This window comes from Canis aureus, chromosome 18, assembly GCF_053574225.1.
Source record: "Canis aureus isolate CA01 chromosome 18, VMU_Caureus_v.1.0, whole genome shotgun sequence".
NCBI lineage: Eukaryota > Metazoa > Chordata > Mammalia > Carnivora > Canidae > Canis > Canis aureus.
This window is the reverse complement of record NC_135628.1, coordinates 55447764-55475706: the sequence shown is the minus strand read 5'-3', so window position 1 is coordinate 55475706 and position 27943 is coordinate 55447764. Positions and strand designations below refer to the sequence as shown.

General features: G+C 36.7%; 1 protein-coding gene across 10 annotated transcripts in view; it reads right to left on the bottom strand.

The window, feature by feature from the left end:
* Positions 1 to 829: 829 nt before the first annotated feature.
* MKLN1 (muskelin 1) overlaps positions 830 to 27943 on the bottom strand; it is a 208695-nt gene continuing 181581 nt past the window's right edge. For 8 of the 10 annotated variants that reach the window (XM_077857368.1, XM_077857371.1, XM_077857365.1 and 5 more), the window contains 3 exons: positions 25369 to 25471; positions 19064 to 19118; positions 830 to 8859 (listed from right to left, as the gene is read on the bottom strand). In XM_077857368.1, the coding sequence (XP_077713494.1) occupies positions 8738 to 8859; positions 19064 to 19118; positions 25369 to 25471 (280 nt within the window). In that variant the 3' untranslated portion in view covers positions 830 to 8737. Of the gene's footprint in view, positions 8860 to 15327; positions 15383 to 16351; positions 18096 to 19063; positions 19119 to 25368; positions 25472 to 27943 lie in introns of those variants that run through there. The other 2 variants (XM_077857366.1, XM_077857367.1) reach the window with 2 other exon arrangements.

Sequence of the window (27943 nt, the reverse complement as noted above, 5' to 3'; positions counted from 1 at the left end):
GTCCATACAGACTGGGCAAAAATAAGAAAAACCAGAGAGGATCATAAGAGGAATGGGGAAGACTGCAGAACACACCCAACACAGTCCAACAATGACCTGGAACACCAATGATATGAGAGAGAGCTGATGCCCCCAAAGCATTTCTGTTTAAAAACTCCAACTAGCTCATGCCTGCTATTCCATAGTTCCCTCTTGATCTCCATTTCTGATTTAGGTTCTTAAGGATACAGCCCAAAGCCATGTTGCTACAGAACAGGAGGGTAAAGGAAAGAGTAGAAACCTCAAGAGGCTGCAGTTTTCTGGTTTACATACTAAAAAAAGAAGTCTCATATGAAATATAAAACTGAATCTTAGCTGGTGAACAGAGAAATACATTTATTTGGAGAGGTATCTGTTCAAGCATGGTAAGGGAACTCTTGTTCCCAGGATTCCTTATTTACATTTATGTTCATCTGTTTTTTTTTCTCTGCTTTTCCTTTGGCCTTTGAAAAGTACCTCATTCTTTTTGGGTGTGGGTTTACTTAGGGTCATATTAAGTCCACCTAAATAGAAAGCTCTTCATGGGTATGAATATGCTTCAGACGTCATAAAAAGCTGCATAAATGGTGCATAAAGGGCTTAAATATTCAAATAACTTTTAGAGATGAATTTCCAGTAAGCTGAACAAGTCAGCTCCTTATAGCTTCTAAGCAATACTTTCTATCCACTGTTCAGGTTTAAAAGATACATATCAAGAAAATCATTTTCAGACTGTCAGTCTGGGAAGGGGCAGTGCTTAAAGGGATGTAAGTAACGGCGGGGACACATGCTCACACCCTGTCCTCCTCACGTATTTTGGTAAAACACAGTGAGAATGGCTGCGTCTTTTTTTTTTTTTTTTAAACTTTTTTCAGGGCTTTACCATGTGGGTTAACAGAAGAAAGTCAGGAAAAACAAAATGAGTTAAGTCTCCTTGATTAGTTAATAGTGGTATTCCCTCTTTTACACTTGTAATTTCCTAAATTTCTATAATAAACATTTTTTATATCACAAACATCAATACATGTTATTATTTAAAAGCCCCATAAGAGAAGTTTAATACTCTCCAACTTTCAGATGAGCTGGTTGCTGTAAGGCTAGGTTTCCAGTCTAGGTGTTTAAACAAAGAGAAGAAGCTATCCACAGTATTAATAAGCAAACCTGGGAAGATAGAATCTGTTGGGTATGGATGGAGCTGTATCTTTCGTCCCAATTTAACTTCCAGTCCAACTTTGGCTTTGAGGATCTATCTCTAATCTGAAGGGACCTTGATTTCTGGCCACTGAATACTACTTTATAAAAGAAGTAAGCAAATTGACTTAAAACAAATGGTAACATCTTTCCCAAGTCGTTTATGTGTAAATATGCCATTTTGGAAAGATGGAACAATGTTTGTTACCAAGACCAAGATAAGAAAAGGAGGTCCTCATCTTAGTTATCCTATACTCTTTGTCTGAGGCTACAGACTCAACTGTACATAGAGTTTGAAATAGTGACAGGGAAGGAATCTCTGTAAAAAAAGATTATTTTATATATATATATATGTGTGTGTGTGTGTGTGTGTGTGTGTGTATATATATCCATAAAGGAAATTTGCTCATAGAAAAATGTCACTATTTTGCAATTTTGAAATTGAGCTGAAGACTATACATAAAGGAAAATTAATATACTACGTAATTTTTTTCATTTCAAAAGACATTTTGCACAAGTCAAAAAAGCAAGGTGTCTTAAAGAATAACACAATTACAGCATCTCTTAGCCAGGCAAAATGTAATCCTTAAGAGAGGAAGTCCACTTTAAATTCTCTAAATGGATGGTTTACAATTGAGGGAGAAAACAGTTTACAACTGGTCAGTCACCGAAATCATTTTTGCTGCAAGAGGGAAAAATCATCTCAAAAAGGAGACCAAGTATGTAACTTTTTAATATATGTGCTGCCGAAGCGAGCATAGGATATAACTTTTTAAAACATGTATCTTCCCCACGGAAGGCTACTCATATTTAAATTGTGGAGTCTGATATCCTACTCTAAGATTTGGGGTTGGGTAGACAATTACTTTACTTTGTCTAATAGTTTATATTTAGTGCTCTAGAAAGTATAGCTAGTGTGTATATGTAAAATTGAGCTAAGCGTTTACAAAGGTTGAGTATCCTAGGACTTCCAAAGTAGGCAACTGAAGAAAGAAAGGTAAAGCCATGCATCTCTGTCCTCAGCTTCCTCTCCTCTCATCTCAAGAAGGCAAATACAGCAACTACAAGGGAAGATGTTAAAACAGGCTAGCAGACATCAGATGGCATGGCCATGATGGTGTAAGATCCTTTCTTTGTTGCAAAAGGAATTGATAAAGCTCTGCCAGCTGCAATGGAATTGGGCTTATTCTAGAAACCTTCTCTCATTAATCACATTCCAGATGTGGAGGAGACCTAAAGAATAAACCAAAATTATTAAATTCTTTTTTTTTTTTTTTAAAGTAGGCTCCATGCCTAGCATGGAGCTCAATGTGGGGCTTGAACTCATAATGCCAAGATCAAGACCTGAGCTGAGATCAAGAGTCAGACCCTCAACTGACTGAGCCACTCAGGTGGCCACAAAATTATTAAATACTTCTCATGCCAAGCCCAGAACTCATGGATCTCTTGGCAAAGCAGATAAACAGAGACCCATGGGATTGTGCATAAATAATTTTAAAGTACAGAAAACAATTGATGTCAGCGTAGTTCTGTATGGGCTGTAAGTTAAACATGTAGTGACGATCTTTTAAAAGGCTAGAAAATAACCAAATGACACTGGCTGAACTGTAACAAAGGCTTTCTTTCTTGAGATTTGCTAACAAAAGAGAACTAAAGCTCAAAACCGGCTATTTGAGCAACTCCTTAATCATGCATACAGGCCTGTTCAGTGTACCACACAGTACTTTTCCTTCCTGCCAATTAATCTGGCAGTCATTAAGCACTGAGTGAAACTGAATGATGATCTCTTCAGGCTGGTATTGGTGCGGTAGACAGCTCAGATATCCACACTCACTGCTGTGAATGCTAGCATCCCAGATGGTACAGAGCTGTGTTTCGGCTTAAACTTGATGAGAAAGCAAGTCCCGTGGGAGTCCCAAAACTGCATGTTAGAATGTTTTATTGCTGGTTTTTCCTACTGGATCCTTATCAATAAACTAGCTGAACGTAAGAAACCGCTCAGCTAGTTTAAACTCTCGAGCCCATCACACTGGGTTTTTCTGTTCCAAGACCCCAAGAGCTCTTTGGGAGATGATGAAAAAAGAAACTAACCAGAAATACTGTTTTCCAAAGACTACACAGAACAACTGAGCTGTGATTCCTTTTGACAGTCATCTTCCCAGAAATGCATTAGTAAAATGAGTTTAGGGTTAGAATGGAGAGCTTTCTCTTTCATTTAAGGTTTGCGGACCTTTGCATCCACGAACAAAAAAGCTCTTACTTTCCTTTCTCTAACATATCTGCATTCTCCTCTCCAGTCTTGTTCCTGGGGCTCAATACCACCAAGTGAAAATGCCATATAGACAGGCAAAATAGGATGCCGCACACAGATGTTTAATAGTTCAATGAGACGGTCTGAACAGCAGATAAAAAGGAATGTGAATTATTTCATAATTGTAAATCATAATTTAAAAAAATGAACAAATACAAATCATTTCATAGCAATAAAAGCTATTCCTAATATACAATTACATTGGAAATTCAAAGTCAATTCTTAACACAAATTCCAGCTTTGGCAGAACGTCAATGCTACTCAAAGGTAGTGGGAATAGAGGAAAAAGAGCTAAAAAATTTAAAGAAAAGACAAGAGGCAAATGGAAATCTGGTAATGTGATGAATTCCATGAGCTCTGCTATGACACTTGCACCTGATCATCAGTTTTATGACTATGTTTCCTAGTGCCAAGAAAAGAAGCCAACACTGGCTCCTCCACTGAAGCAGCCACAGCCATGTTACTATTCTCCAAATGAAAATAACTTAAGGATTTTTATAGCAATGTCTGACCACTATTAATTCTTTAACAATGGAAAATTTTTAGTTTCACTATTCTGTTGTCATAAATAAGAATAAAAGAGCATGTTTGCCTCAAAATGATTCTGACCTTTTCTCTTAAGCAGTACAACACTCATAAGCAATGCCATAGAAAACCTAGGAAATCTAGAGATGAAAAAGCCAAGAATAAAGTCAAGTCAGCTAAGGAAATAATGGGTATACAATTCATACTAGTTCGTGGGTAGGAAGAAATCAAGGTTAAGAAATTATGTAAAATAAAATCTCTAAGACAGCACTTTCTTCCAGAAAAAAAGAGCATCTGGTGAAGAAATCAAGAAATTGCAATGAGTCCTTCTGCCAAAACAAACAATGGCAATATCATTCAGCTGATCTAGCTGGCTCTTAATGAACTGTTTCAACAAACCTGGAACTGCCCACCTTCAACTAAAATACCTCTACACCAGAAATTTTGGATAGTCATTTCAGCATTGACAGAAATCACAGGGAGAAACACTGGCCATACACACACAAATAAAAAATAAAAATAAAAAAAATCACAGAAGAATAATGTTATTTGACGTTATTCAACAAGAAACACAGAAGACAACAAGAAACACAAAAACCTTTGAGTGAGAGAGCCCAAAGATCTAATCTACAAGTATTGTCATATGCAGACCCTATAGGATACTCTCCAATAATCATAAACTTTTTCTGAGGAAGCATGCAATCTCAAATCAAGGACAATTTAAATAACTTAAAACTTAGTAAAAATTCAGGCCAGAATTTATGCAAAAGGATGAAACTGCAGATGGTCATGGATTTTTAAGAAAAGAAGGGTTATGAAGGCTATGTTTTTTATAGCTAGATGACTGTTTAGAGTACACACTGTAATGATCCCTTCTCATACAAATCACTTCAAACCATAATTCTCAAATCCTAGGTAACATTCAACTGGCTCAAGAGTTAATACAACATTCACTCAGGAAGTAAGTAAATGACCCATAATTACTGAATGAATTCCATATGGTGTTAAGAATAATTATGACTTCCTTATGTTATAACCATGAAACTGAGTATAATTCAGAGAATAAAATCAGGAATATGCTCCCAAGTGCTTTTTGATCCACCGAACATCATTCTTAATGTAGTTTTTATTTGTAGGTTAGATTTTTTTTTATTTTTATTTTTATTTATTTATTTATTTTTTAAATTTTTATTTATTTATGATAGTCACAGAGAGAGAGAGAGAGAGAGAGAGAGAGGCAGAGGGAGAAGCAGGCTCCATGCACCGGGAGCCCGATGTGGGATTCGATCCCGGGTCTCCAGGATCGCGCCCTGGGCCAAAGGTAGGCGCCAAACCGCTGTGCCACCCAGGGATCCCTAGATTTTTTTTTTAATATTTTATTTATTTATTCATGAGAATACACAGAGAGGAGAGAGGGAAGCAGAGACACAGGCAGAGGGAGAAGCAGGCTCCATGCAGGGAGCCTGATGTGGGACTTGATCCCGGGACTCCAGGATCACACCCTGGGCTGCAGGCAGCGGTAAACCGCTGAGCCACCGGGGCTGCCCCTGTAGGTTAGATTTTAAAACGTTTTTATTATATAAAATCCTGTTAATGTATTTCTAGCATTTTTAAGGCAGATGTGTGAAGAGATCCGCTAGAAGGATAAGCTGGGAACCATTTCTATTCAACAAACATATTTCACCCCAGAATGTTGTTTTATAATCTTAAATCACTGTGGTTTAAATTCAATAAGCCTTTCTGTGATAAATCAGTGAATTGATTCTCTAATGTTTTATATCAGTTTCTACTTATTAGATATGGACAGGTCAGGTTTAGCATCAATGAAAACCAGGTCTAAAAAGATGATCTTGTGAAAAGCTAAGACAGCCAGCTTGCGCACTTAGGCACCCAAGTCTGGAGTCCTTTGCTTGAATGAGATCAATATATCTGAATTAATCAAACTGGCCACATGAGGTCTCTGTTATTCCACAGAATACAAAAACATTTTAGATGTAGTTTTCAAATCAGGTAATTTCTCATGAAGTACAAGCGATGAAAATAATGTTGCAGATCTAGTTTACTATGTTGGAATAATATATTCCACTGGGAAAGAGAGCAATGGGAATCAAGTTGAAGCTACAGATAATGAAATGGAGTAAACTGTATCCTGCTAGCGAATGCATCTAAAGTATCAGCCAATTGTTTCAACTGGGACTCACTAAACTAGAATGAAAGCATTTCAAGGAATGAAGCATAGATAATTTGGCATACCTAAACACCGTATCTAAATACCAAATTAGATGATTTAAATTATAATATACTGCTGGAATTCTTGGAAATATATGTAGCTCCTCACTAAATATATAAACAAGTTTCAAATCAGGTCTGTTGTGAAATGTGAGCGATGTGTTGATCTTGGTCCTGGATATTATGAAGCCCTACATTCTCTTGCAATCGTTGTCAGCAAATGCTCCTTGAAAGCCCCATGGTACAAACTCTACCTACGCAACAACCTCCTCAACAGAATATCTCACTTGGGCAACACTGAATGGCTCACTATGATTCAGCCCCATTTGAATATGTTAGTGAAAAAAAGTTAATAAAAAGGTAAAAAAAGTTCCACCTAAATAAAGTGACAAAAGATAAAATTAAAATGAACTTATGTTAAAAAGCCATTAGTAGAGAGTCCAGGAAAAACAAAAACAAAATCACAGAAGAACTGAGTTTCTTCCAAATCTACGGAACTCATGAAAAAAAAGTGACAAAAGAAAGTGCTGTAGAGACCAATGGTGGAGGTAGCCGAATTTCATTTGGTTAGTGTGTTCAAAGTGCCAGAACTCATGTCAAGCAAAACTTGAGCTTTTACCAAGTTCTTTACTATCAACTCTCTGATTTCTATGTTTCCATAAAACAAGATTCAATAGGCTACAATATTTGGGATAATATTTTATGTTCTTGACTGTCTGGGGGACTGTCATTTTATGAAGCTGTACAAGAATGTAAGTAGATTCTATTTGTTTACCTATAAAGTCACTTGATTATTCTGTAGCTGCACAATTTGGTACTTAGTAAATTACATTCTATACCTCTCACAAAGTAAGATACAGATCTAATTGTGTAATAAATCACTACGGATAGCTTTGGGATACTTGGAAAGCTAAGGAGCCCAAGATTCAAATCTAGAATTAGGAAAAACAGATTTCTGTCCATTCCCAAAAGCAGTGAAACCAAGCAATGAAGACAGTGAAGAGGGGTCTCAGTCTCATTCCTACACATGAGACTTTTCGAAAGTGCAAGTCAAAGTCTTCTCTTTCTTTGGTGAGGCCTAATCTTGCTACTCAGGGACATTCCACAAAGTCTTTTGCTTTTCAGAGCTACTGACTGATGGACATTTATTGTACTGTCTGCTTTAAGCATGGTGGGCATCAGTTGCATACAGCACATTTTGAGCAAATGCAAGCACTGGCCAGGTGTGGGCTTCCTACACTGCACTCCACAGCACCCCATGGAATGATACATACATACCTCTATCTCCCACAAAAAAATGGAACAGTGGGAAAGCCCATCTGCCTTTTTTTTTTAATGAAAAAAATAACTGCACCATTATTTTATTTTTCTCCACTTAAAAGCCTATGTGTGCTTCACGAAATGCCTGTCAGCTGTATTCCACTGGACAACTACACACCATTATTCTTTAAGGTATCAGTATACAGAAGCAGATGTGGGGAGCCAACGTATATGGAAATAAACAAAAGCATAGCTCTGGAAACCCACTTTCCCAAGTGGAAATGCTACAAAGAGCACAAAGGGAGAATGGAATCAGCTCTACCAGAGGAAAGAGTCATTTTCTTCCAAAACTTGCTACAAAGACATCAATGAACATTTAATCACTACTAGAATCTTCTTGCTGGTAATTTTTATATTGGCTCTTAAAGGTTCTGAACTATAATCTCCTCAGTTTAAGGTTTCTGTGACTCAAAGCTATTGTAATATCCACTATAAAATATGTCATTATAGAAATACTATATACCAATCTCAGATAAGTACCTGGATCAATCATGGGTTAGTTTTTAGTTCTATGACAAGGAGCATAAATCTGAGCCCTCTGTTCCTCCTACTGTTTAATGCAATACAAGACTCTAATCGACAAAGACACATATATCACTTTAACATACATCATTTGCCCTACAGAACTATATACTTTTAAGAATGAAGGAAAGAGGTAAACAAGTGACACCACTTACAAGCTGTTGTGTGATGCAAGGTAAAGTGAAATGGGGAAGGAGGAGTAAGAAGAGAGGCCAAACCAGCCAACAATAAAACCCCATTCTTCCAGCACTGGGTCTGTCAACACGCTTACTTGCCCCAATTTTATAAAAATGAAATAAAAATCCGAAAAAGGTAAACTGCCTGATTATTTTGTCTTTTGTACTTATTCGTTCTTAAAAGTTAAAGTAAGAAAAAAATATATATATATTTAAATGGAAAGTATATCAATTTCACTTTATTAACCTAATTCAGGAAAGGGATGAGGAGAAAGGGGCTGAGGTTGGGTATAAAGGAAGAGGGTTAAAACTTGTGACAGTAAAGATCCCTTCAAAATTCTGGTGCAGTCCTCAATCACTGCAGCCTAACTGACGGTCAACAGAGTTGAACTCCAAAATACTGAAAGCAGACTCCTGTTCTCCATTTCTGTCCAGTGATCTTCGGTTACAGTGTGATGAGGTCTACCAGGTTGCCTTTAGGAGGAGTCATGCTGTCAGGAAAGAAATTTACTAAGGTGTCAAAGAGCTGAGTTCTTTGAGCATAGGTGTGATCCACATCGGAAAAGCCTGGTAAAGGAGAGATACAAAGAAACTCATTGATTGTGTCTAAAACATGTAACAGTGAAACTAGTTGAGAAAAGCAAAACCAAATTTGATTTCAAAACTAGACAGAGGTCCTGAACCCAGTTCTATTAACCTGGCAGTGATGTGATCTTAGGTGAGTTAATCAGCCGTTCTGCAACTGTTTCTACAGCTGTAAATTTGTGTTAATCCTGCTTACTTGATGGTGTTACTGTGCATATTAAATATAATTACACTAGAAGCACCTGTTCTAACGACTGGCTTTAGAACAGTCATTAGACTGTTTTGTAACTAGTAACTTTAGTAACTAATACTGATTTCTCTTCTTTCCCTTATAGACATTCTCTTCTTCTAGTCCACTGAGGCAGTTTAACTCCTCTTTTCTGCCTTTATAATGCTTTTGACCCACCAAATTTTTTTTTGATAATAAAAATACAATAAAATCAGAGGTGCCTGGGTGGCTCAGTCAGTGAAGCATCCAACTCTTAGTTTTGGCTCAGGTCATGATCTCAGGGTCCTTCCATCGAGCCCTGCATTGAGCTCACTGCACAGTGTAGAGTCTGCTTCTCCCTCGCTCTCTGCCCTTCTCCCCGTTCTCTCTCATAAATAAATAAAATCTTAAAAAAAAAAACACACAAAAAAAATCAAAATGAAAAATATACTAAAATCACTTTCTTTAGCAAGTGGTTGAAAATCATTAAGGTCCTGAGAGTGGAAGTAGTCTCAGAGAACTGAGTGAAAACTCAGGTGAGGAAAATACATGTACAATAACATAGAAAAGAGTACCTGGCACATAGCAAATGCCATACATTTGTGGTACTATGCACTGGGCTCTATGTCAGGCACATGCCATGTGAAAAATTGAGCAATGAACTACTTTTATCCAGATAAACATTAGAAAGTGGATGAAATTCTTAAAAGGTGGGGACCATGGAACCAAAGCATTTCCCCCCCCTTTAACCTCTAGAAAACATGTAATTTTCAAGTTCATTCCAGCCAAAGGAATATTCAGTGAGATGCTTCCTTCCTTTAGTTAGCTGGTATATTGCTTTAAGTTGCTTCAAATTTCTTATGTACATATGAAGTAGGAAAATAAAGTAGTTTTATTATTTCTCCATTCGTGAAATGGCTGAGACATAAGAGCCCTACTGAGTACCATAAGACCTAGAAATAGTGCCAGAGTTATATATGCCATGATATTCAGTGGAAAACTATTTCAAATTGGATCAATTTTCATTCAACCTACAATACAGTTTTAGGTACACTCTGTTTTTTACTCTTGTAAAGAACATGAACAGAACAGAACATTGCCAAGGATACCAGTTTCCTGGAAGGAAAATAAACAATGCCTCAAGAAAGATACATTCCTTTTTATTAAAAAAATTTTCTTACTCTTATTTTGAGGACAGGTGTTTACTTCTTTGGAGCTTAAGATTTAGCAAAGAAAGCATGGAAATGAATGGAAGGAAATACTCTAAAATGTAAACAAAGATATCTCTGAACGATGAGATTATTTTCTCTATTTTATGCTTTTCATAGTTTTCTAAAATTTTGAAAAATTTCAAACTCCTAGAAAAGTTTCAAGAATAGTACACCAAACAGTTATATACCCTTATCTAGATTACTTGTTAACATTTTGTCACATGTGTTCTCATTCTCTATTTGTTTGTATCCCACACATACTTTCTTTGTATAACTATTTGGGAGTAAATCGTAGACATTTTCAGCTCTAAATACTTGGGTTCATTTCACCTAAGGACATCACTTAAATAACCACTATATAATAAACATATATACATATTCATATATTAAAACAATGTTTTTGTCCCAATAATCTTTTTATAGTCATTTTCCCTACTCATCTAAAATCTAAAACTCAATCCAGTATCAAACACTGTGTTCAGCTTTCTTTGGCCTGGAATAGTTCCTCAGCCTGTTTTTTTATGACACTGATATCCTTGACAAGTATGGAGCAGATACATAGTTGCAGAATGTGCTGAATTAGGGTGGTCTGACTGCCTCCTTGTGCTCAGATTGAATTTATGCAGTTCTGGCAAGAATACTACATTAAGAGTATTAATGTAGTCCTTCTCAGTGTATCATGTCAGGAGGCACAGGCTATCAGTTTGTCCCAATGTTAACTTTGATCACCTGATTAAGCTGGAATAGCCAGATTTCTCCAGTGTGAAGGTATTCTTTTCTACAACTGCAATTAGTAATATATATATATATATATACATTTTTTTTTTTTAAGTAAAATAATTTTTGAAAAGTTTTAAAGTAGGCTCCTCACCCAACATGTGGCTTTAACTCACAACCCTGAGATCAGGACCTGTGATCAAGAGTCAGATGCTTGAGTCACTCAGGCGTGCTCAGCAATTAGTAAAATATTGGTGAGAAGAGCATTTGAGACTATGTGAATATCCTGCTCCCCAAAAAGGCTTACACTCAATTTTAGCCCTCACTCATTAATGATTCTTGCTAAAACAATTACATCTCAATAAAACCACTGATGGTGTTTTCCTAACTCTACAATTCCTTCTGCATTTGTTGACTGATATTAATTATAATTTATTTTTATTTTTATTTATTTATGATAGTCACAGAGAGAGAGAGAGAGAGAGGAAGAGACACAGGCAGAGGGAGAAGCAGGCTCCATGCACTGGGAGCCCGATGTGGGATTCGATCCCGGGTCTCCAGGATCACGCCCTGGGCCAAAGGCAGGCGCCAAACCGCTGCGCCACCCAGGGATCCCATGATATTAATTATATAAAGAGCTTTTCTTTTTCCTCTATTTTATTTGTTTACATGACTATGTACTCATGGATCCTTTTCTTGTTCAATATATCATATTTATTAGCCATTATTCATTTTAATACTTATTGTCGCAGTTTTGGCCAGTGAGTGTTCTTTTGAGCTGGTTTCTGTCTTTAAATGTTCCCATTGATTTTTGAGCATTTCCTTATTTCTTGGCATAGCAGATATCCAGGCTCATCTTTACACAGCTTTAGAATAGCTAGATTTTTTTGCTGAATCAGCTAGAATTTTTCCAAAGAGCCCTAATTCCTTTCAGTGGTGAATGATATTTAGAAATCAAGATCAATAAAAAAAAAAAAAAAAAAAAGATCAATTGTGTTAACTGCCAAGGGTGGTGTTGTTTCTAGGCCTCTACAGGTATGTACAATACATATTATATACGCAGGTTTTTATTTATTTTTATTATTTTTTAAATATTTTATTTATTTATTCATGAGAGACAGAGACAGGCAGAGAGAGAAGCAGGCTCCATGCAGGATGCCCAACGCAGGACTCGATCCTGGGTCTCCAGGATCACATCCTGGGCCGAAGGCAGGCACCAAACCGCTGAGCCACCCAGGGATCCCTATACAAAGCTTTATTTTATTTTATTTTATTTTATTTTATTTTATTTTTTTATTTTTTAAAGATTTATTTTTATTTATTTACGATAGACACACACAGAGAGAGAGAGAGAGAGAGAGAGAGGCAGAGACACAGGGAGAGGGAGAAGCAGGCTCCATGCAGGGAGCCCGACACAGGACTCGATTCCGGGACTCCAGGATTGCGCCCTGGGCCAAAGGCAGGTGCCAAACCACTGAGCCACCCAGGGATCCCTACACAGCTTTTTAAAAGCAAAGTCATGAGTTCATGATTTTGTTGATGATTCCCATTTTTAAAGAACTCTACAGGAGGGCAGCCCCAGTGGTGCAGTGGTTTAGCACCGCCTGCAGCCCAGGGCATGATCCTGGAGACCTGGGATCGGGTCCCACGTTGGGCTCCCTGCATGGTGCCTGCTTCTCCCTCTGCCTGTGTCTCTGCCTCTCTCTCTAGCTGTGTCTCTATGAATAAATAAATAAAATCTTAAAAAAAAAAAAAAAAAAAAAAGAACTCTACAGGATTCTTCCTCTCCTTATCCCATTCCCTATTCACAGTATCTCCTTTCTCCCAGTAGGGAAACTAACTCCCTATAGCATCATCATATTTACTTATTTGTTCAATGTAAAATACATACAATATATGTTCCAGGATTACTATACTCATACCACTACTAGCAAAAAGTCAAGATTTCTTTGCTTTTATTGTCTTTAGAATATATCTCACTAAGAGTGTAGTCTAAGCATTGTAACATTATACTGAAAAGCTTTCTCTCTTTTCTTCCTCCTATTGTGTGGTAATATTACCCAATGGTTGTAGTCAACTTTAGGATTTTTCCCTTTTTTGTTTTATTTACTTTCATTCTTATAAAAAACTAATGAAGCAGTTATCACAAATTCCCCTTTCAGATGAGACAACTTAAGAGATACTCAGTAATTTAGTAAGATCTCACAGTTGGTGAGGGAAGAGAATGGAATTTGAATCTGTGTCTGACTCCAAAATGCATTTATTTATTTTTATTAACTAAAATTAACTGAGGGCTTAAATTGTACACAGTGTGCTAAATTCATTTAACCCTTAGAAGAACATGTTTAATTTATTTTTTGGCTTAATATTTTTAAATTATTGGAGTATATATAGTTAACATACAATGTTATATTACTCTCAGGTATACAACATAGTGATTTTGATTTGACAATTCTATACATTACTCAATGCTTCTCATGGTGTGATTACCATCTGAACATGTTTTATTTTTATTCACAATTTACCAATGAGAAAATTGAAATTTATACTATCATTAGATGAATGTTTACATTAAGATAGATCCCATTACGGAATACCATGTATCACTTAATATGAATACAATAGATCTAATGTAGTTTCTTAAAAACATCTCCAAGCCACATCATTAAATTTTAAAATGTTATGTTGTAGAATATTTTACATTGTTTAATAAATAAAAATGGAACACACAAAATTATCTGTGTATGTCTGTGTGTGGGTACAGTCCATCTTTATTATGCACAAATTCTTTATTTGTACATTTGCCTACCCACTAAGATGTACCTGTAACCACAAAACCAATACTTGTGGCACTATGTGGTCATTCACAGACACGTGGAGAGCAGCAAACATTTGAGTCACCACAGGCACACATTGTCAGCTGATGGTGAATTGAATGATGCTCTGCCTTCTTTTATTACTTCTTATACTATAAACAAGTGTCCTTTTCAATCTATTGGTGTCTTGTTTTTCGCATTTTTGGGCTTTTTGTTGTGATTTCACTGCTTAAAATGGTCCCCAAGTGTAGTGCTGAAGTGTTCTCTAGTGTTTTTAAGTGCAAAAAGCCCATGATGTGCCTTATAGAGAAAATACACATTAGATAAGCTTTGTGCAATGGATCAATAATATCAGGAACCTAACTCTATGTCCCATAAGAACAATGATTTAGTATTCACTAATTCAGTATTCCTTGCGACTTTACAGAACATAACTACTGTAAATAAAGAGTATCAACTGTATTTATATGTCTATGTATATAGTTGTGTGTGTGTGTGTGTCGTGTGTAAAGATCTTCCAGATATGAGTGGTTACACTTGAGAAGGGACAGAGGTTGAGGAAAGTTGTTCAGGGAGAACCTTAAGCTTTATCTGTAGTCAAAGTTTTTTTTTGTTTTTTTTTAAACAACTTAAAAAGGGGCAGGCAGTAGGAAACTCATCAAAACTACAATAACAAAAAAAGATTTGAAATCTCATACTCCTAATCAGTGTTTCTCTCATTTCATTTTCACCATAAAATGCAATGAGGAACTAATCACTCAGAGTAGTAGACACTGGTAAAGCTCAATGAGAAGTAGTATGGTTGGTGGTTTAGAGAGTGAGCTCTGAAGCCATACTACTAAAGTCTGTATCCTAGTTTTGTCATTCATTAGCACTATTCCCGGGCAAGTTACCTAAGCTTCTCTGTGTCCCAGTTTCTTCCTATATAAAAGCAGATCACTTCATAGGATTATCATGGAGATTAAATGAGTTTAAGACATGTACAGTGCTTAGAATAGTACCTGGCCCCATAGTCGGTGTTCAATAAATACCAGCTATTGCTTTATCACTACTACCATGACTGAAGACAACAGATGCTCTAAAAAAGAAAAGTGACCTATTAAGAATATACTTTTTCTTTAAGATTTATTAATTAATTTATTTGAGAGAGATATGGAGAGATATGGAGAGAGAGAGAGAGAGAGAGAGCTCAAGTGGGAGGGACAGAGGGAGACAGAATCTGCAGCAGACCCCTTGCTGAGCTAGGAGCCTAATGCAGGGTTCAATCTCACAACACTGAGATCACCACCTGAGGCAAAATGAAGATTTGGATGCTTAACCAACTGTACCACCCAGGCGCCCCTAGGAATATACTTTTAATTTAACATCCTATACAGACTAGGTAATGTTTCCTATTTATGGTAAAGAAGAAATAGCAAGAAATCTCCTTTTTCTACTGGATACAAGTTTGTTTATTTTTCTATTGCTAGTAATAAACTTACTGTTATATAAAAAGTACCTGTAAACATGAGGGCTACAGACAAGAGAGGCTGAAGAAAGTATCCTCCTGAAATCTAAATTTGGTGGATACAGCAAAAGTATAAAGGTTAAAAGGGCACAGTAAATACAGTGAAATTCTTAAGGTTCCTCATTCATAAATGTCAACACATGACAAAAAGCACTACTTTAGGCATAAGATGTTTTAAACATCTGTCTGAATTCATATTTTGCACATCATATTTGGACCATAAAAGTTCTAAAAAGAGGTGTGAAGATCAAAAAAGGCAAATATACACTATAGACCAGATTTTTCCTACTTGTCACATACTTGCTGAAAATACACTTAAACTGCTCCAGTGCATACTTTCTGAAACAAGATACAGCTCTAAAAATTAGCAAAATGTCTGAGTTCAAGTTTAAAAGTGCCAAAGCCACCAGAAGCTCTAAATTAAAGATCCTCAGAGGTTGTTTTTCTCTGCAGTCATTTTTCAAAATGAAGATAATGCCAGCTGTTTTTAACTCACTTTCCACCTTTCTAATTCTTTAAATTACATAGGATATTAATACTTTTGTTTAATATCAGTAAGAGGTTAAGATAAGCAATTCCAAAGAAAGTCAGAAAGTTCGGCAGAGGGGTACCTGGGTGGCTCAGTTAGTTAAGTGTCTATCTTTGGCTCGAGTCCTGATTCCAGGTCCTGGGATTGAGCCTGGCATCCAGTTCCCTGCTCAATGGAGAGTCTGCTTCTCTCTCTGCCCCTCCCCCTGCTCATGCTCTCTTTCTCTCTCAAATAAATAGAAAACTTAAAATCTTAAGAAAGTTTGGTGGAAGCAAATTTTTTTTTGGAGAATTTAGAAAATGACATATTTAGTTTATCTGTACATGAAAAATGTATACGTCTAGGCACTCGGCTGGCTCAGTAGAGCATGAAACTCTTGATCTTGGGGTTGTGAGTTCGAGTCCCACACTGGGTGCAGAGGTTGCTTAAAAATCTTTAAAAAGATGTATACATATATACATGAAATAATCCATTTGATTCCAATTCTTCTTCTTCTTCTTTTTTTTTTTTTTTTTAAGATTTACTTGAGAGAAAGAGAGCATGTGCACATGCACGCACAGGAGTGGGGGCAAGGGGCCCGGGTGGCTCAGCAGTTTAGCATTGTTTTCGGCCCAGGGAGTGATCCTGGAGACCCGGTATCAAGTCTCATGTCGGGCTCCCTGCATGGAGCCTACTTCTCCCTCTGCTTGTGTCTCTGCCTCTCTCTCTGTCTCTGTGTCTCTCATAAATAAATAAATAAAATCTTTTTTTTTTTTAAAAAAAAGGAGTGGGGGCAAGGTGGGACTGAGGGGCAGGTGGAGAGGAAGAGGGAGAGAAGCAGGCTCCCTGTTGAGTTCGGAGCCCCATGTGGGGCTTGATCTCATGAACTTGAGCCAAAAGGAAGAGTCGGACACTTAACTGACTAAGCCACCCAAGTGCCCCAAGATTACTTTTTTAAGGGAGGTAATAATAATAGTACCCTGAATGGAGCACTTACTGTTTTATAGTGCTGTTTTCCATAATTATTTCACTTAATTCTCTCAACAATTTGAGGTAAATATTCTTTATTACCTCCATCTTATAGATGGTGAAATTATTAGGTGACTTTGCTCAAGATCATTTTTGAAATTAGCAAGAGCCAGAGCGGACAGCTGAACCTAGATTTTTTTTTTTTTTTTTTTTTTTTTTTTTGGGTCCAAGTATACCCGACACAGTGGAGTAGGGACTTGGACTGAACCTAGATTCTGACTCTTAACCATTCTCCTATATTCTCGTCTCTTAACTACTGCCTACTAAGACATACTGCCTCTCTTCAGACAAGGCAGGAAATAAAACCCCACAGGAATTTTCTTTTTGTATTTTTTTCTGTTGTTTGTATTGTTTTCCGTGTATCCAAGATTTGCCTGGAATCCAAATAAAACCAATTGTTCCTGATAAAATATATCAGCTGGCAGTGAACGGGGCGGAGACCAAGGAAAGGAGTTCAGCTAAAGGTAAAATATTTGCTGACACCAGCCTAACATATTTAAATAATTGCCAAGAAATTCTTGTTCTAAAGGCTGAATATAAGTCAGCCAGAGACATTTTAGTGCTGCCCACCAATAAAATAAAAATAATGGCTCTGGGCTGTGGTATCCATACATAACAAGGCACATGTTTACTCAAACAAGTATTTATGTGCCACGCTCCTAACGTATATATCACTAAATCTCTGTTTCAAATAATGAAATTCACAAGGATATAGACTTTCTAAAATAATGCTTATACCTAGGTTCTCCATCACAAGGTTAAGATCTCTACTGGCTTCAAAACATTTGTGTGTATGGCATAGTGGTAAATGATTATCTAAATTTTCAGAGAGCCTAAGTTTTTTTTTTTAATTAATTAATTAATTTATTTATTCATTTATTCATGAGAGACAGAGAGAGAGAGAGAGGCAGAGACACAGGCAGAGGGAGGAGCAGGCTCCATGCAGGGAGCCCGATGTGGGACTCGATCCTAGAGCTCCGGAATCATGCCCTGAGCCAAAGGCAAATGCTCAACCACTGAGCCACCGAGGCGTCCCAGAGAGCCTAAGTTTTATAGCAGTCTGCTTGGCCCTGCACTGTGGAATCCTATGTATTCTCAATTAGAACTCAGGACTAGAGTTGCCTAGATCAGTGAAGAAGCCTCTCTTTCCTATTCTTTCCCATCCCATTAATAAACACCAGAATTATATGTGCTGTGTTTTCTTCTTGAAGGTATGTTTCACCTTTAGGAGACAAAAGGGTAAACAATGAAGAAATTAAATTGATATCCCAAAGTGTTATTTTATTCCAGAGAGAAAGAGCAGTATCTATATACACATACTAGAAAATTTCATATTACTGCTCAATTCTAAGGCAAATAATAATAGCATAGGCATCAATGGAATTAATAAGCATTCACCATGTGACCATGTTTTATGACAAGAGGAAAGCTAAAAATTCCCATATTTCAAAAGCCTACAATCTTGTTGAAAAAGTAAAGCTATCATAATGACTTATCCTAATGAAAAGATTCTTAAGAATTCACCTGAATAAAGCTCTGGGTTGTGGAACTTCTACAGATTCCCCACTGCACTATAGTCTAGCTCACTTTAATGATTCATTAATACCAAATGAGAGTATTCCTAAATGAAGACTGACGCTCCTATTTGGGGTGCCCAAGTAACACTGGAGTTTCAAGTAGAATGTATCTTAAACAATTAAGGTAACAGCATAAAAAACTCCCATTTTCAGGAAAGAGATAATGCATTTTCTCAGATCTCACAAGATTTTCCCATCAACATTACTCTATCACCAATTTGTTGATCCCACACAATTCCACAAAGAACAGAGGAAAAATCATTCAATCAGTAAGTATTATCTCACGGTAAGTGTATCAGTAATATAGTCTACATTCAGAAACAATGCTAGACAAGTTAATTTGTTTTGATTATGCTTCTACTGCCATGTGTTTGCATAATAACCCAGCAACTGGTGTAACAGGAACTGCAAACTAATGGGGACTGATGTGTGGAAAGAAAAGAACTCTGTAACAGGTTATTAGAAATTTTGCACGCTACCTTGAAACTTGCTCCCCTGAAACTTGCTCTGTTTAGATGAACATCTCACCTGATGTTTCATTTAAAAGAAACTGAAACCCAATCCCCCAAGTGCTAGGGCATCTAAGCTGGGTAAACTGCACTGGAGTACTTACCTAGAGCTGTAAAATCTGAACCAGATTTGAATAGAGCTGAAGCTAGAAGCTGAAACTGTAAAAGAAAAATAGAAGCAAATTAGTTGAGCACATTAGAGAAAAATATCATTTTGGCCACTTATTAGCCACTGTATGTCCCTGAATATGTGCTGCTTAAGTCTATCCACCAAATAGTAGCAAGAACAACATCACATTTAGATTAAAGAATATGCTGATTTTTCTACTGGATTGCTTTCCAAAAAACTGGACCACCTCTTGGAATTATTTTTATTTTAAAAATTTATTTAAGTATGTATTTGTGAACAAACAACAAAAATTGAGAATATTTAGAACTACTTATTTAGGGATCCCTGGGTGGCGCAGCGGTTTGGCGCCTGCCTTTGGCCCAGGGCGCGATCCTGGAGACCCGGGATCGAATCCCACGTCGGGCTCCCGGTGCATGGAGCCTGCTTCTCCCTCTGCCTATGTCTCTGCCTCTCTCTCTGTCTCTGTGTGACTATCATAAAATAAAAAAAAAAAAAAAAAAAAAAGAACTACTGTATTTAATTTGGGAGAACTATTTATCTTTATTTTGAATGAGGATACTAGAAAATAGGTAAGTTAAAGGATTGAGTAGACCAATGAGTAGAATCTCAATGGAATTACTTAGCACTTTGTAAGACCTAAGTGGTTGATACCACTGATTCCTCAGGATGTATTTTATACCTGTGCTTCCAGCCTTTAAGATTTCAGGTATCACTCACACTAATAATATTCTGTCATTCGGCAAGGAGGTGAATGACTGATTTTCAAATGTTAAACCAACCTTATATTCCTAGGATAAATCCTCACTTGGTCATTGTACATTAACCTTTTTAAATATTGATAGATCTGATTAGCTAAAATTTAACTAAGAATTTTGCATCCACATTCCCAAGTATTGGTCTATAATTTTCTTTGCTTGTAATATTTTTGTCGGGTCTTTAATATCAGAGTCAACTTGCTTCATAACAGGATATACAAAGTGCTCTGTCTTCCCCTGGTTTCTTAGAGTCTGTGAAGAGTTGCTATTTTTACTTCCTTAAATGGTTGACTGAATCTGCAGAGATAGCCATTAAGAACTAGTTTTCTTTATTAGAAAGTTTTCAGTTACAAATTCAATCTATGTTTGTAATTGATATGGAGTTCCTTAAGATTTTCTTTTTTATTTTTCCTTAAGATTTTCTAATTCCTCCTGTGTCTGTTTTGTTGTGTCTTCCAAGGAATTTGTCTATTCCATCAAGTTGCTCAATTTGTTGACAATTGTTCATAAAACCTTCTTATTCCCTTTTGTGTATATAGGGTCTGTAATGATGCTCACAATTTATATTTTCACTATTATTTTCTTCGTAAGTCTTGCTATTTTATTCATCTTTTCAAAGAACCAACTTTTCACTTTTTTATTTATTTTTATTTATTTATTTTTATTTTTTTTCAACTTTTCACTTTTTAAACTTTTTCAATTGTTGCCTGTTTCACTAATTTCCTATATTCTATTTATTTGAGGGTTAATTTGTTCCTCTTTTCTGACTTGGAAGGTGAAAGATAAACCTACTGGTTCTACTACAGAACGCTAGGGCAAAAACCATTATTTCAATAATCTGATTAAGTGGAATTGATATGTACTAGCCTAGGATTTTAACAGGTATCAAGTGATATTACACAATCTGAGTAAAGCCAGACTTGAATATCCAACTATCACCTCAATGTATAAAGTTGGCTGATTCACAGGCATCTCAAACTGAAGATATCCAACATTATACTCCTGATCCCAGTCAGGAGTCCCCACCCATAACCACAAACTGGGTCTACCCAGATCCTCAATTCAATTGATAGTAACTCCATCCACTAAGGCTAATAACTTTGGAGTCATTTCTTTCAAACCCTACATCCAATCGATCATAAAATTCTGTTGGTTCTTTTTTTTAAAGTTTTTTTAAAAAAAATTTATTTATTTATTCATGAGAGACACACAGAGAGAGAGGCAGAGACAGATGCAGAGGGAAAAGCAGGCTCCATGCAGGGAGCCCGATGTGGGACTCACGCCCTGAGCCAAAGGCAGGCGCCAAACCGCTGAGCCACCCAAGGACCCCCCTTTTTAAGTTTTTATTTAAATTCCAGCTAGTTAACATACAGTGTAGTATTAGTTTCAAGTATACAATATAGTCATTCAACGTTCCCATACATCACCCAATGCTTATCACAAGTGCATTCTTTAATTCCCATCACCTATTTAACTCATACCCCTAATCCTGGTAACCACCAGCAATTTGTTCTCTATAGGTAAAAGTGTGTTGGGGCATCTGGCTGACTCAGTTGGTAGAGTGTGCAACTCTTGCCTTGGGGCTGTAGGTTTGAGCCCTACGTTGGGTGTAGAGAGTACATTAAAAAGTCTGTTTCTTGGTTTGCCTCTTTTTTTCCTCCTCTTTGCTCATTTGTTTTGTTTCTTAAATTCCACATGAGTGAAATCATATGGTATTTGTCTTTTTCTGAGTTATTTCACTTAGCATAATACTCTCCGGCTCCATCCATACCATTGCAAATGACAAGATTTCTTTTTTTTTTTGGCTGAGTAATATTCAATTGTGTGTGTATGTATCATTAATCAATGGACACTTGAGCTATTTCCATAATTTGCTTATCAGTAGATAATGCTGCTATAAACACTGAAGTGCATGCATCCTTTTGAATTAATGTTTTTCTATTCTTCGTGTAAATACCTAGGAATGCAATTGCTGGATTGTAGAGTAGCTCTATTTTTCACTTTTTGAGGAACCTCCCTACTGTTTTCCATAGTGGCTGCACCAGATTGTATTCCCACCATTGTTTCTATCTTCTATATACATATTGAGAATCTGCTCTACTTTACTTCTCACTATTTCTACTGCTGCTACTTTGGTGTGCACTACAATAATCCCTTACTTAGATTTCTACTATCTCCCTTATAGGTTACTCTGCCTCCATTCTTACTCTCCTTTAGTCTATTGTCAATATGGCAGTCAGAGTGTCTTAGATCTTAGCGATCTTAGTCAGGTAAGACACAAAGCAGGTCACATCACTCCCCTGCACGATATCCTGAACTGGCTCCTTATTCATTCAGAGTGAAAACAGAAGTCCTAACACTGCCTTACGAAGTCATTCACAATCGATCTCCCAATCCCTGCTATCACCTCTCTGACTACTCTTATCATTCTTACTTCTATTCCAGCTACAGTAGCCTCCTTGCTGTTTGTTCTCCTAAACAAAGCCAGAATGCTCCCACCCTCGGGTCTTTGGTTCTAGTCCTCCCTTTGCCAGGAATTATCTTCCCCAAATTATCTTAGATCATTCCCTCATACCTTTCAAGTCTTTGTGTACATCTCATTTCTAAATGAGGCTTATTAAGAGCATCCTATTTAATATGGCAACTGTCCATTCTCAACCCTTCTAATTCTGATCTCCCTTTACTTTTTTTTATCTCTCTTTAATTTTCCCATAATACCTATCAATACTAATGTACTATATAAATTGCTTATTTAATATGTTTATCATCTCTCATCACTAGTAGTAAGTACTAACGCAGGCAGGTATTCTGTTTGGTTCACTAATATATTTCCTGTGTCTAGAAGAATGCCTGGCATATTGAAGGCGTTCAATACACATCTGTTAAATGAATGACACCAGTACTTTGGAAGCTCAGCAGAAATATAATTAATACAAAATGTGCAATACTGGCTCAAAACTTGTTTTTCTCATTCCTTCTTTATTATAGAATCCTCTCTGAAAATGGCAGAATTAATTTAGGCAACCTTTTCCTGGCCTTTTCTAGAAAAAAAAAATCATTTCTGTAAGTTTTATCAGCAGTGCATTTCCAATTTAGAATCCACATTCTGAAGAATGAAGGAAAGCAACGGATCATTATTTGGTATACAGCTGGTAGTCCACCATCATTTTTCCAATAATAGGCACAATGATGATTATCATCCTGATAACTAGCCTCCCAAAAAGAGAAAAATCTAAAAACTACTTCTAGTTGCTGATACAATCATTTAATATAATAAAATTTTGTAAAATATACAAAGAGAACAAAAACAAGCTTCTGCAGAAAACAAGTAACAGTAAGGTCTTTTTTGGAAGTAGAATGGTATCTCATAAGGAAAGTGAAGATCTATATACCTCACTAACAAATACTGTAAGTATATATTCTAGAACAGTCATCAAGGGATTTCTTCTCCCAAAACAAAATCCATCTACACATTTTTAAACAAAATAATAATCTCACAGATCAGTAATCCTCAAAGTTAGGAGTGTTTTCTGTTACATAAGAGCAGATGAGAGAATCTTAGGGTGAGGATATCATTTTGAAGAAGTCTCTGGGGGTGATTCTGATGTTGACACACACATGCATAGCATCATTTTAACGAACTTATATTAGGGCTAACCAACTCTTTTTTTTTTTTTTTTTAAAGATTTTATTTATTTATTCATGATAGTCACAGAGAGAGAGAGAGAGAGGCAGAGACACAGGCAGAGGGAGAAGCAGGCTCCATGCACCGGGAGCCGGATGTGGGATTCGATCCCGGGTCTCCAGGATCATGCCCTGGGCCAAAGGCAGGCACCAAACCGCTGCGCCACCCAGGGATCCCAGGGCTAACCAACTCTTGATAAAGTTTTTAAGAAATGGAAGTCTGTGGCATACAAAATCATAATTTCAAACTACCAAGAAAGGAGAAAAAGAGAAAACTGCTACCAAAATTTTTAAAATGGCTCTGTTTGAACCTGACACACCTTCCTGTCCTGGTTTTTCCCATTAGCTTAGCTTTAAGAACAAACCGCCTGTTTTCTTTGGCCTACTTGCAGCTCACACAGCTGAATTTATTTACTTTGCAATATTTTGTTTTGTTTCAGTTTTAAAAAGTAAGAGAAAAATGAATGTTCCCAGGTTACAGACATTTTAGATAGACTGGAAAAAACAAGGAAATCTATTTATAATTTTCAAATGCATGGTCTAATAAAATGAACATTAAGAGACTCTTTACAACTATGTTCAGTTATAAGCCATAAAAGATAAAACCAAACATAATCTGCTACTTGGCAAAACTACGATAATTTCCCCAATTTAAGTAGTATCATGAATGGACTCAAGATTCAAGGAGAGACAATTAATTAACTGTCCCCCCCTTCAGGGGGTTCTGAAGCATGTTCTACTGATTCTCCACCTAGGGAAGGGTTATAACCAATACTGAGTAAGAACAATCAGACTTATTCTCACAGGCAACTATGAAAGAGAATCTCTTTGTTTTGGTGCCAAGGATATGCAGGCTCTACTGCTTAAAAGTACAATGAACTTGGTACCTGAAAAGTGATGTAACATTAAATCTGAAACCTGGGTCATTGCTGAACAACAAAAAAGCACTGCTTGATGTTGTTATTACAAAGCCAAAGCAACAGAGAACTAGGAAATAGATGGTAGGGACAGAACTATATATCATCAGCACCAATTCTGTGAGTGGAAGGTAAAATGCATTGCAGTTTAGATGTTGCTAGACGAACTATGAACAAGGATGCTTGGCAGAAGTTAAAAGTGACAAAAGGAATCTCAGAGGTTAGAGAAAGACAGGAAACTCACTGCAGGGGTATTCACACACTGTAGATAAGCAAATATGCCCTAAAAATATTACATCTTTTAGATGTAATTTTGTAACAAGAAACCCCTGAAAAGTAATGATGAAGAAATTAGTATTAATGCTATTACTAGCATTTACTTGGTAGCATTACTACTAAGTTCTCAAGATTAGGGACCCCTGATGAATGAAATCAGTAGACTGTAGTTGAACCATCCTGCTATAACAGTCATATAACTAAATATCAAGATAGCAGGGATTCTACTCTTATCAACCTCTCTTCACTTTCTCTCTACAAAAGAAGAGATTTTGCTTTCTTCTCTATGGGATTTTGAAGTATCAACAGAAAAGTTTATATTGAGCCATTATGTAATCCTTAAGTGAAAGAAGCATGGGACTACAGAAGTAAAAATTTCTATTTCTTTCCCAACATACAAAACTAATGCTGAAGTTAAAACTTTAAATGTGAGAATCCTTTTCTGAATGGATCAAAGCCTTTCTGTGTGACCTGAACCTTTTATCTTCACATGAAAGTAAGCCTATTCAATTTTTATTTCATCTGCTCTGTGCTACTCTAAAGATTATTAGTGTCATCGTATTTTCCTTTAAATATCTAAGAGAGAAATCAGCAAGTAAGAGACTTTTTTTTCATGCTCATTTTCTGAAGTTTATTACCACCTTTACCTCTTTTGTCTCTTCTGGGTCTGAATGATCCACGGTTATATAGAGATCATTTTGTAAGTATTTCAGAGCGCTAAGGGGATCCATCTGGGCCTTTTCTTCAAACCTAGAAAATGTAAACAAGAATAATAATTGTCTGGAGGTATGAAAAAACATCAGAAATGTCATTTAGACCTGCAGTGGAATACTCTGTTCGAGGAGTCATTGTGGATATCTAAAAAAAAAAAAAGAAAAAGCAAAAAAACAAAAAACAAAAAACAAAAACAAACAAAAAAACCACAACCTGTGTTTGGGAATTCAGAAGTAAGAATACTGCCATGGAGACGGTGTAGCTGCAGAGTCCCTGGAAATGTAATGGTAATGCCAGGTGGTCATAGGCAGTCACGGTGCTTGAGACTGGGTAGGAGCACTTCTTACACTCCTCTTAAAACTACAAGCTAAGATTAAATCAACTACAAAACACAGTGAACATGTCAAATATTTTATTTAACAGAACTGCATAAGAGCCAAATATGTTTCATAAAAAACAAGCAGAGATAAAATAAAAATACTGGGTTAGATCTGTGTAATATACATTCTACCAGAGGTGCTTAACAGGTACCTTAGAAACAGAAATTAGTAGTTTCTTTTCAGGAGTATCTTTTTTTTTTTTAAGACTTTATTTATTCATGAGAGACGCACACAGAGAGAGAGAGACAGAAACACAGGCAGAGGGAGAAGCAGGCTCCATGCAGGGAGCCTGACGTGGGACTCGATCCGGGGTCTCTAGGATCAGGCCCTGGGCTGAAGGCGGCGCTAAACCGCTGAGCCACCTGGGCTGCCCCTCTTTTCAGGAGTATCATTAACATTGATTAAAATATATATTTTTTAAACTGATTAAATATTTTTATAAGATTATTTCCTATCTCAGTCAATGATCAACAAAAACAACTGTAGCAACCACTTATCAAGTATGTAATGTGCTAGACACTGTATCATGTATTTTACAAATATTAATTACTTCATTGATCCCTGCTCTAATGACAATAAGTTTATCATCATTTAAAAAAAGAAATGAGAAACTGAGGCTCAGACAATGAACTTGGCCAAGATAAGAGCTAAAAAGTGGCAGAGGTAGAATCAAACGCAGATCTATTGGATTCCAAAGCTGAAAAGAAACAGTTACTTCTCTTTAAAAAAAAAAAAAAAAAAAAAGTCTGCTTGGAACTGTTTATCTATTTAAATAAGATACTGTCCTTTTGTTATGGCATAATTATATGTGGATTTATTTGTAGTAAGTTGGTATGCTTTTCAAAATATTGTACAGAGAGAAAGAAAAAAAGACATTTAGTTTCACTTGGGAAAGGAAAATAATGAGCCTCTCACAATAGTGTTCAGGCTGATGGCATCCATAATATCCTGTCTTTAGAGTTAATCTCAGAGATAGAGTACCTGTATTTCAAGCAGGGCAAAGACTAGCAAAATATTACAGCTTTATTGTATCGGATAGTAACATGACAGTCAACTAGCCTTCAAGCACTCAAATGAGAGAGTTCCTTAGGCAGAGGTCATTTTACTTTACTATCTTGTCCAAAATTGGTTAGACTCTCTCTCTCTGTGTGTTTCTCATGAATAAATAAATAAATAAATCTTAAAAAAAAATTGGTTAGACTAGTTTTGGCACCTAAGACAAAAGCAATCCTCTTAAGCTCGCTCAGCAGTTTATAAAGCAGCCTGGCAGAATTATTCCCAATAAGGATACTCTCTCCAGGTAGCCCTAAGACGACACTCTCTTAGAGAATCTGAACATGAGAAACACAAGGGCATAAAAGGCACACAAAACACAGAAGTCAGTACACAGAAGACATGAGATGGTAGGTACATTCCTTCCCTTCCTATCCCACTTTTCTTTCCTTTCCTCCTATCTATCTACCTACTTATTTACCAAAGCCACATCTGTCTGTCAGTCTTTGGAAGTATGAGGTTGAGGGAAAGCAGAGTCTGGAGTGAGAATCCATCCCAGGACCCTGGGATCATGACCTGAGCTGAAGGCAAATGCTCAACCACTGAGCCACTCACAGGTACTCTTTTAATATGAAATTAAAATTTAAAAGGTAGGGGGATCCCTAAGTGGCTCGGCGGTTTAGTGCCTGCCTTTGGCCCAGGGTGTGATACTGGAGACCTGGGATCAAGTCCCACGTCGGGCTCCCGGCATGGAGCCTGCTTCTCCCTCTGCCTGTGTCTCTGCCACTCTCTCTCTCTCTGTGTGTCTCTCATGAATAAATAAATAAAATCTTAAAAAAAATTAAAAGGTAATTTTCATGATCCATTCAATTTCTATAAAGCAACTTCTATCTATTCTGCCTGCAATGTAGCAATATTCCTCAAACTCTTGAATTCATCTAAGGGTTGGTAGAAAAAAAGGTCTATGTCATTTCAAATATCTAAAAAGGGCCAAGGGTGCCTGGCTGGCTTAGTCAATGGAACATGTGATTCTCTGGTCTTGGGCCGTGAGTTCAAGCCCCACACTGGTGGTAGAGATTACTTAAAAATAAAATCTTTAAAAATAAAAGTTAAAATTAAAAAGTAAATAAATAAG